Source organism: Pinus tabuliformis, chromosome 3_2 (genome assembly GCF_031772625.1).
Source record: "Pinus tabuliformis cultivar Carrire ecotype Pingquan chromosome 3_2, CPIR1, whole genome shotgun sequence".
Taxonomy (NCBI): domain Eukaryota; kingdom Viridiplantae; phylum Streptophyta; class Pinopsida; order Pinales; family Pinaceae; genus Pinus; species Pinus tabuliformis.
This window is the reverse complement of record NC_142302.1, coordinates 1,023,109,255-1,023,120,757: the sequence shown is the minus strand read 5'-3', so window position 1 is coordinate 1,023,120,757 and position 11,503 is coordinate 1,023,109,255. Positions and strand designations below refer to the sequence as shown.

At 40.0% G+C, this 11,503-nt stretch overlaps 1 protein-coding gene across 1 annotated transcript; it reads right to left on the bottom strand.

Annotated features, from left to right (window-relative positions):
• Nucleotides 1-6,121: 6,121 nt before the first annotated feature.
• LOC149184067 (uncharacterized) lies at nt 6,122-9,494 on the bottom strand. The gene is given in 2 exon segments (XM_089415215.1): nt 6,122-8,814; nt 8,817-9,494. Coding segments are annotated over 2 exon segments (2,961 nt in total). The 5' UTR covers nt 9,085-9,494.
• Nucleotides 9,495-11,503: the final 2,009 nt, after the last annotated feature.

Sequence of the window (11,503 nt, the reverse complement as noted above, 5' to 3'; positions counted from 1 at the left end):
TTGTGGTGTCTGTACAAATTTCTGCAGCAAATGACAATTATTTGTCACATGTTTTCTAGCTACCTGACATATAGCACACCACAGCGCAGGCCCCGTACTTGGCGCAGCTTGAGCTTTCGGTCTTAGAGGCATCGGCACTCCTCCTACAACATAATTCACGAAGATAGGGAAATGATATTTATCATGCCCCTGACTCTTACATTTCAGACACCAAACTTTTTCACGCACCTCTAGCTAAGCCACTCTATCCTTTTTCAAACTTTGGAACTCTATGCAAAGATTTTGCAACTCCACGTGAATCTGTTGAACTCCCAAAGAAGCATCTTGAATAAGTGTCTCATGCAATCTCATCACAATCTCCAGGGTTTCCGCCTGGGTCCTAATCTTTGTTGTGATAAAGAAACCCTTAAATGAGGCAAGAGGGCAGCCATGAACCATTCGCGATGCTGCCCATTCGTAAGATTCATGTTAGCTTTGCGGATCTTGCATTTCAGTCTCTGATCTAGCTCCCAGGGTGTCTCACTTGGTTTCATCATGATTTCCTTGAATCCAATGATTGATTACGCTTCAGACTTGGGTCTACTGAATTCCTTATTTAGCGCAGTCTGAATGTCTGCCAACGCAGTTGTTGGGTTATTGGTGTAGTACTTAATGTACCACGTTAGCGCGCGATCCTGTAAAGCAATAACCAACGTTTCTTTCTTCATCTGATCATCTGTAATGTTCTGGGTTGTCCATACGGCCTTCGCAATGAACCAAAACTGGTTTGGGTCCTCATTTTCCAAGCCCTTGAAAATAGGAAACGTCACTGCATTCGCCATACTGAATGGTGGCGAAGGTGGTGACGGTGTGGGCAACAATGTATGTTGTGGAGGTGAAGATGGAGGTGGCATGGGAGGATGGGGTATTCACAGGAACCCTTGCCTTACTAATTGGAGAGTGCTGTGTGGTGAAGCATGTGTTGCTCCTTTGTCGCCACTTAGAGGAGGCTCAATCAACAGGCTATATTCAAGACCTATTCTTCTTCTATCCTTGAATAAATTTCCACTTCGTGTAGCTCTAAACATCAAGGTAATTTCATAACCTGCTTTTCACACAAGAACATTTTAATCCAAGTATTCAAAGATCTCAAATACTTACCTCACGCTCCCTTGAAGAAGCGTTTCTCTACTTTATTGTAGCTGACCGAGGTATCGACCATGAAATCTGTCACAAATCCTCCGATGGCACGATCAACCCAGTGATCGACAGCACGCATGATCTTATCTTCAGAGGCTTCCAATCTCTGCACTATCTCTGTTGCCCACGCTATCGGACCATTAAGCCTCCACCTTCCTGGTCGTCTGCCAACATAGCGATCCACTCGTATAGCTCGACTAGGAAGGAACATGTGAGGACCATGCCCAGACCTTTTTTTTTTTTTTTTAACAGCAATGACAACCAGAAAAGAAACGCATTGAATTTAAAATTTATTTAGCACACACATTCCTACCACTCATTTCAGGAAACATACCATGACATTTTCATACCTTTAACTAAGATCAATAGTAATGAAATACATATGTATTGTTCACCAGAAAGCGAGACTCCGCTTGCTCTGCTGTTGTTGGTATACCCTTGTAGCTGGTCACCTCCGCGAGTGAATGATGACGCACTTGATCCAAATGCGAAGACTCACCGGTTAACCTCCCAGCCTACTCCTTGGGTACTCTTCTTCCCCGCGGACCCCCGAGCTGCAATGGGGTTGTACAATGGAGACAAGCACTAGCTAGTAGAGGAGAGCACACCTTGCCTCAAGAGTCCCCTCTCTAAATCCTCTACCTCACCAAACTCACTATAGCTTCGTAATCACTGCTCTCACAACATCTCATCCATCCAACAATAGGGTTCCCAAAAAGTCCCTTCTTCCATGGCTTGCCCCTTCTTTTATAGGAGTCCTCATAGGTGACACTTGTCATGTCATGCATAATTAATTATTTTTTTTATAATTCAATAGCTTGATTATTCACCCACCCATGTGTCATTCTCACATCAAGGGTCTCCCAAAATTATTTACTTAAATTTTTATTTAAAACTAATATTTTCCTCACCTCAACAAGATTCCTATTTCTTCTCCTAGTTGTCTCTTTATTCCCCCCTTTTATTCCTTAATTTGTGTTCATTACTTGAAGTCAATTAATGAGTCAAGATTTTATCCCCAATCTACTCCCTAATTTAACTCAGGTTATCTCCTAGATCGATATTTTTATGTTGGATGTTGACACATGGAGCTTCTCTACATTTCTCTAAATTTAATTTATTATTCTCATTTTAATTCACCTTCCCCTTTTCTTAATTAGGTTTAAATTAGTTTAGGATTAATCTTTATCCTTACCATTATGTTTGTCTTTCCCCTTTTTCCTAATTAAACCACATAATCTTCCTAGTATTTTCCAAAATGGGAAGGGTAGAGTTTTTAAGGTACCCTATTTTAATTCTTCCTATGATCCTCCTTATTCCAAGTTTTATTTTTGATTTAATTACATTGGTTTCTAATCATCATTTACCCTTGATGTAAATTTACCTAGTTTTCATTCCTTGCTTATATTTATTTATTATTATTTATTTTTAATGATTCCAAGGATGCCAAGTTTGGTTGTGCCCTTCAAGAACTTCCCTAGAAGTTCCAAGGGTGCCACACCTAATAGCTTATTTGTGATGTCAAGGGTGCCAGTTTGGTTGTGCCCTTCAATAGCTTCCCTAGAAGTTCCAAGGGTGCCACACCTAATAGTTTATTTGTGATGTCAAGGGGGCCAGTTTGGTTGTGCCCTTCAAGAACTTCCCTAGAAGTTCCAAGGGTGCCACACCTAATATTTTATTTGTGATGCCAAGGGTGCCAAGTTGGTCGTGCCCTTCAAGAAATTCCCCTGAAGTTCCAAGGGTGCCACACCACTTGCCCTTCAAGAATCCAGTGATTACGAGGGGAAAATATAGTGCAACGTCATAGACCACTATCATCTCTTATGTTGCCTGCTATAGTGAGACTAATGGTGTCGGGGATCAAGGAATCCGCCTTGATGCGCGCCCCCCGGTAAATTCCTCATGAGCGACCCAACTTTGGAACCTGCCCTCATGGCATCGTGATCTTCAAGGCGAAGGTGCTTCAACCCTTCCAGCCCAAGTCACGGCGGGAGTGCTAGTGGGTGAGATGAGGGACTCTGTTCCACCCCTCCCATGTAGTTCCATCCACTTGTACAACCCCATCACCCATATGTGAGTCATTCGGTCAAGCAACTAATCTGTGCCTGCAACCATTAATATATCATCAAAATATAGTTTAACATATATGGCAGATTCTAAGATCGACTTAGACTTTCAAAGATAAAATAATATGAATTTTCGTCAAACCAGGTGTCATCAAATTGTCATATGCGAGTGCCTCTGATGGTTCCCTGCCATACTCAATAATCATCAGTAACACGGTTTCTCAATGTTAGTCAATTATCATAATAGCATCATTAACAATTCCTGGTCATTCACATCATTGTCCATTGTAAGTCTGAACTAAAGGAAGTAGGTAACATAGGGGACACATCCCTCATGGATATCATCAATAATCATCAATGGAGACATACATATTCATTAAGCTATCAACATCGTAACATCGTATAAATATACCTATCCATTATCCTCATTATGCTTTTAGTAGAGCGCATACATATTCTTTACTACCCTCGTCATAATTTCAAATAGAGACCAACTTAACTATTTAATATTGCAATCATCAGAATACTGATAGATAAGATACATAACCATTCATGCTACCATAATATCAATGGAAAGCATTCATAACATCACAACCATGAATATCTCCATCGCTAATAATAGTGTTATGGGTCCAGATCCTCCACCTGAGGTCCTCCTAGAATAAAGTATCTAAGATATGTCATATTAGGGTCAGAAAACTAGAGTGGGCACTACATACACCCCCTCTTAACAATGGACTTCGTCCCGAAGTCCTTAGAACATAAAGGAAAAACGACGACACATATTCTAAGAATCCTTTCTGGAACTCTTGCTAACCTTCTGGTGGGCAGGTTAAAATTTTCCCAAGGTATCTATAACACGAATTCCGTTATAACTGAAGGACTATAACTGGGGAACATTGCAACCCACTTTTTGTATAAATGTACAAAACATACATTATAGATATTATTAAAATTAATAGTTAAAGGAAGCGTCATATATAAGCTTTTCCAACAAAATCATCATAATCAAATCACAACTAATTAAAGCAACAATTAATAACACCCACCTTCCTTCAATTTACAATTTTGACTAATTTAGGAGAAATCTCTCTAGTTTTATTCATTAAATCATGCAATTAAGATAGCAATAATTTTGTATTAACTCAAATTCATAGGGGATGCTTATGCCTTTTTCATAGGAGGAACTACCCACCTTAAGCTTGGACTTCAATATTTGTAATGGTCAATAATAATTGTGTTAATTATTGTTTGATATTTCACCTATGACATAATCCACCTTTGTTACCATGTTCTAAATCTTCAATTTTTGTTAGGAACTACAGTCAGTACGTTGAAAATAAACATATGCCACTGCTTGCTAGGGGGACCTAACAATGCCTACTACACCTTCTTAAAGACTTGATTTACCTTCATGATCCATGTTCTGAAAGTTCAATGATGTACAACTACCATTTCCACTTTAAAATAAATGCGTACCACTCCTTTCTAGTGGATACCTAATGGTACACACTATCTAGAGATAAAAAGATGTTAACTACATAGAACGTAATCATCACTTGAAATGAATGAGTAGTCCAAACCTTTATCCCTTCAAACCCAGCTACCCTACTTCCTTTCGCTAGGGTAAGCGAGTGAGGTTATCTGGGGCCTATCTTCATTTAATCCTACTGAACCTAATGATAAGGAGTGCAATATTGTTGCAATCTTTAAAGGTGTTGTGACTATTAAGGCTCTTAATTTCCTGGTGATGAGGAATGCATATTCTCGCAGTGGCCATCCAAGCTAATGGAAGACAAAGCATATAGCAAATTTCACTAGTGACCCAAGATGGCAAGCAGACATCATTTACCAATCTTTGCTTGATTCCAAGCAGAACTAAAAGCTATATGGATTGAAGCCAAAGATATGCACAGAATGTAAAACAATAAAGAGAAACCCATGTCTAAAATGATCATTGACTGTATCGAATGGCATTGGTAGAGTATGGTGCTCCAGATAACCATAAACCAATACTATAGCTCTATTTTTGCATTAAGAACTAGCAAAGAATCCAAAAAGTTATAAAGGCAAAGTTTTCTTGTTACATTACAAAACATTGAACAAAGAAGTCAATCAAATCAAACAAATAGAAGCTCAAACTCCTTGTGAGATTACAGGAAGAGAGCAGAGAAAGAACGACTAAGTTTGGCATCTAACATTCAAGGTGATGAAATTGAAAAGCTGCTGCCTATGGTGGACAATTTTGAAAGAGCCAAAACACAAATTAAGATATAAATCATAACTATTACAATGTATAATATTATCATGATTGTAATATGCTCCTATGTTGCTTCTTGTTGTTTTGGTCCATTTTCAATTGTTCTAATTGGAATTAGCCTCAGTTAATCCTTTACCATTGATAAACAATAAGACCTATTTAGATATTGCATGTACATAATCACTCTCTGCTGGATCATCCTTTCTTGTTGGATAAAATAAATCTTAAATAGGGCTGAACTCTTGGATTCAACTTCATCTACCAACAAGGGGTTTATTCCATTATAAATTTGATAAATTCTTTATAGAAGTTTCAAGAATAAATATAGTTCTATTACTACTATTATGATTTAAGTTTATATATTAGATTACCTTTTATTGTATCAATTTATAGGGAACCAAAATGAGCAAGCTAAACATCAAGAGAAAAATCACAATAAATCAAGAAAGTTGAATACTTAATAGAAACTAAACTAATTAGAATTACACTGTAAATTTTTATTGCAAATTTTATTTCAATTAAAAATAATACTTTCAATATATCTCACTTAAATTCTCCCTGGCAAAACAACCCGGAGCAATATAGCCATATGAGCCTGCAACAGCAGACATTGACTTCAATATATCTCACTTAAATTCTCCATGGCAAAAAAACCAGGAGCAATATAGCCATATGAGCCTGCAACAGCAGACATTGACTTTGAATACGGAATATCAATCAGCTTGGCCAGTCCAAAGTCTCCCACATGAGCTTCAAAATTATCATCGAGTAGAATATTATTGGACTTTATATCTCGATGAATAATACGTGGTTTGCAATCATGATGTAGATATGATAGCCCCTCTGCAGCTCCTATGGCAATTTTGTAGCGAATATCCCAATCTAATACAGATGTTTTTCCATGAAGCAGCTCGCCCAAGCTTCCTTTTGGCATATACTCATACAAAAGAAGATTCGATTCTCGGTGATAGCAGAAACCATACAGCTTCACGATATTGCGATGTCTGATTTTACCAAGAGTAGATATCTCAGCATTGAAGCCATTTTCTACATTGTTTCCTTCCCTTTGAGAAGCCAGCTTTTTGACAGCAATAAATTCTCCCGAGGGCATGATGGCTTTATAAACTGTTCCACATGCTCCTCTTCCAATCACAGCTGTCTCAGAGAAATTATCCGTGGCTTCTACTAGATCCTGGAAAGTGAAGCCCTCTTTTGGGAAAAAGTAAACATCTGACATAACAGATTGTTGATCTTCGGAAGGGACAAGCACACGTACTGACCGCCTTAGGAAAAATTTAATGGCCACCAAAATAATCAATGAAGACCCCCCTACCACTCCAGCAACTATGGCCACAATTTGCCCCGTTGGGGTTTTTGTCTCCCGCAAGGCAGGTGGAAGGGCCGATGGCCATACATTTAAGGGCTGGCATGCATCTGGCAATGGTCGTCCACAGAGCCCTTGATTTTCAATGAAACAACTAACAGGCATGTTGCGAAATATAGTTATATTAGGCAGAGGCCCAGTAAGGTTATTGTATGAAACATTGCACACGATCAAACTGTAAAGATTTCCAAATGAAGCAGGAAGTTGACCAACAAATTGATTGTTATTGAGATATATGGATTCTAACAAACTCAGGTTGCCCAGTTCATATGGTATTTCTCCTGAAAGCCTATTCAAACTCAGATTTAGAGCAATCTGCAAGCCTGTAAGATGACCAAGTTGTGGTGGGATAGGTCCTGAAAAGTTATTCCCACCCATTTGCAGTTCTGTCAAATGGGAAAACCCTCCAAGAATACCAGGTATCCGTCCTGACAGTTTGTTATCAGAAAGCTTCAGTAATTCCAAAGCAAGAAGATTGCCCATCTCTTTTGGGAGACTGCCACTAAAAGAATTTCTGCTCATGTCAAGTCGTTGAAGTCTTGTGCATTTGCCAAGCTGCGGAGGAATGCTTCCTGTAAGTTTATTTGATGAGATATTAAAAGTCACTAGTTGCGAAAGATTCCCAAGCTCGGGCGGGAGGTGACCCACCAAATAGTTATTGGAAAAGTGAAGCCTCTCCAGGCTTTTGCAGTTCCCTAGCCCTGGTGGAATTAATCCACTGAACTGGTTCTGATATAATTCAACAGCAGTCAAATTTACAAGTCGGCAAAGCTCTACGGGTAGGCTACCAGTCAGTTTGTTCTCTCCCAGACGCAGCTGCATTAGGGATTTGCAGGTCTTCACACCATAAGGAATATTCCCCACCAGCTGATTGGACCAAAGGTTTAACAGTTGCAATTTTCCAAGCTTGCAAACTTGACTTGGTATACTCCCACTGAGAAGATTTTCTGACAGATCAAGCACTGTTAGTCTACTGTAAATTCCGATCTCTGGAGGAATTATACCATTCAGGAAATTATCAAAAAGTTGTAGATGTTCCAAAGAAGTCAAATATTGGAATTCAGTTGGGATACTGCCATTAAGTTGATTGATAGATAGATCCAATCTCTCTAACTGTCTTAACTGCCCCAGTTCTCGAGGAATATTTCCCGTAAGTTTGTTCTGAAACAAATGAAGCAGCCGCAAACCTTTTATGCGACTAAGCTCTGAAGGAATGTTTCCTGTCAACATGTTTTCAGAGAGATCAACCTCAATTGCAGAAGCACAGTTTGCTAGCTGCCATGGGATTGTTCCATTCAAATTATTCCTATACAGATATAGTTTCTTTAGATTTTGCAAGTTTCCAAGCTCCACTGGAATCCTTCCAACCAAATTGGTTTCATACAAAGCAATCATCTCTAACTTGTTGCAATTTCCGAGCTCTTTAGGAATTGAACCCGAGAATCCGTTCACCCACAATATCAATGTCGTTAAGTTACGAAGCTTTCCTAACTCCTTCGGAATTTCACCTTGAAAATTATTGTGAGCCAATCCAAGAACCTGCAAGCTATCACACTCGCCCATTTCTGGGGGAATTGGACCTGACAGCATATTCTGCCCGGCTCGGAAGACTTTCAAGTTCTTGAGATTCTTAAACGATGTAGGCAATGAACCAGTAAGATTATTGGTATAGATAAGAAGCTCCACAAGAGATGAAAGGTTACCAAGCTCTTGTGGCAGATTTCCACCAATGTCATTCTCAAACAAATAAAGTTTTTTCAAGGACGATAACTTGCCTAACTGCAGAGGGATTTTACCTTGCAGCCTATTGGTACTCACATCAAGAATCTCCAGCTGCAAGCAGTCCCCAAACTCTGGCAGCATCTCACCCGACAGCTCGTTCTTTGAAACGTTAAAAACTCTCAGAGAAGTCAAATTTGCAATATTGGGGACAAGCTCCCTGTTAAATTCATACCACTGAGATTGAGGGACCGTACTCTAGGATTACCAGTACTGTTTATGCACTCTACACCCTCCCAATTACAGGGATTCTCATCGGTGGACACCCAACTTTTCAATTTACTAAAGTGATCAAGCTTTCTCTTAAACTCAAGCAGACATTGTCCTTCTTCATTAAGCCCATTAAGCTGAACCACCAAAAGGACAACCACAAGTGCTCTCAATGAAATACTCAGGGACATTTCAGGTTTCCTCATGTTGTTTGGCGTCTGCTTTTCTTGGCAATAGCCTCATTGTGTGTCAAAATGTTCAGGAAGAGTTAAGCATGTTGTCATAATGACCAGAATTTTGGAGAAGACCATGAAAACCCATATGAGTAATGAAAACAGCAACAGGTATCCAAAATGCCAAAAAATCACAAAGTAGTCAGAAACCCACTCTGGACCTCTGGGCTTTGTTATGCAGGGTCTGATTCAACAACTTAAATACAATCATAGAATTACAGTGCAAGTGGAAAAAACACAATGGAAAACCAGCAAAGTCAATCCTCTCCTCTAATGAAATTATCTCAGAAAATGATACTAATGTGAATGCCAATGCAATTGGCATCTTAGTCATTTCAGAAAGTAATTTATGGGATGAATACCTGATAGTGCACCTCTCAATATTCCAGCCTTAAATCATTGACCCTGCCTGTCACGCCCCTACACCTGTGGTGATCTTCCAACCGCTTGTAGCGAGGTGCGGCACCACCGAACACTTTCTTTTTAACAATACTAACGTTTATGGACTACGCCTACTCCAACATAAACATACTTAACTTGTGTTCTTATAACCGAATAAAGTATTATCCTTTATACTTTAACAAAGAACATTCTCAATCATTAATCATGTACAATAAACTGAGAACAATACACAAGTATAAAGGGAGGGGCAACTCCCGGTAAAGTCTGCCCAACAGTATATTATAACAGCTTCTTCAATTTTACAATACAAGTGTGCTTGACAAACTTCAAGCCAACACTTAGAATAATTTTACAACAGGCATAGAACAGCCTTTTAGAACATTTTATGCACCTTTGCATAAGAAGGAGTGCTCACCCGAGCCACTCGTCCTTCCCACCAAATCCTGCATAAAACCGCACACAACTCCCCACCTTCACACCTCAAACCGTACTTAAGTCAAAACTACACCTTAGAAGTACTACGCATGAGATATGCGTAGTCTTCTTTACCCTTATGTTTTTTTACCCCTTGTACGAATGAAGATGAGCGAAGATGCTTGATGATAAAATGAGCTCTCATGCTCATGTATATATACGCATACGTATGTGATGTTACATGCCATATTAACCCATGGCCAACCCCCATAATATTATGTCGTATGCTCCACATACTCCTTTTATATGTCGGCTCCATGTTTAATCCTTATAAACCTTCGCATATCCCTTTTACATGGCTCGATTATATTATATTTTATTGTTTATTATTCCACGTATGTAAACCTCCATATTACATAGTTTTAACATGTCGTATAAGTGAGGAATGACACTTAGTCATTTTTGCATGCTCCCTTTCGTCGCATTTTTATGTCGCAATTCCACCGCACACCGTCACACAATCGTCACTTGGTGCGCCCGCGTGCCCGCCCATGCCCGTGCACGATCGCCCACCCGGCGCCCGTCGCACCCGCAACCGGTGGTCCTTACATTCTCCTCCACCTGAAATCGTTGTCTTCCTCGACAACATACCATCCCGGTAGCCATCCACCAAGATCATCATCATCCACGATGTCAACCTTTCCACACAAGGCAAACATCCCTGCAACATACATAGAGACTCTTCTCCACTATGTCTCGGCTTAATGACCACTGCCACCAAGCTCATCATACCAAGGTATGTATCTCCATAATCCATGCTCGAGTGTATCACCAAAGCATCATCATCATCATTGTAACTCTATCACTCCAAAGTGCCTCATCGACCCTCCACATCAAGTCACTCTTCCAAGCCATGCCCATACATGTACTTTGAAAGTATGCATCCCATACTGCATCAAAGTCACCTGACCTCAGCTCCTCAATGCATCAGATCTTCTAAGTCCACCGTACATGAAGTCCCTAAAAGTCACAACAATCTCATGTCATCATGAGCTCCATAAGACATCCCCCAACCAACACCTCAGCAAGCATACAATATGCCTCAGCTCCCCATGTAGTAGGAATGCTCCATAGCTGTTCACAACTCCATCCAAGTAATCAACTCTCAATGTGATCCATTCAGGTCCATGAAGTCCTCTTCATCATCTGCAATGTGCCATCATCAAGTCTTCATTCTTATCAACTCTTGATGTGCCCCATTCAGGTCCATGAAGTCCTCTTCATCATCTGCAATGTGCCATCCTCAAGTTCCCATGTCACACTAGCAAGTCCTCCTACATAACATTCCTGCCCTAGCACCTTGTTTGGATGTCTCTTGACATCTTCCACAAGTGCTTCCACGCAATGTCCTTGCATAGGTCTCTACCATGCTTCATGTCTTCAAGTCTCCAACCTGATGTCCATGACTAAGCTGCCCATTTAGTCTGACCAAGTAGACACATCTCAACATCTGGCCATCTCATCCAAGTATTCAAACTTCGGTTTAGTGAATTCGGTCACCCAACCATCTCATCAT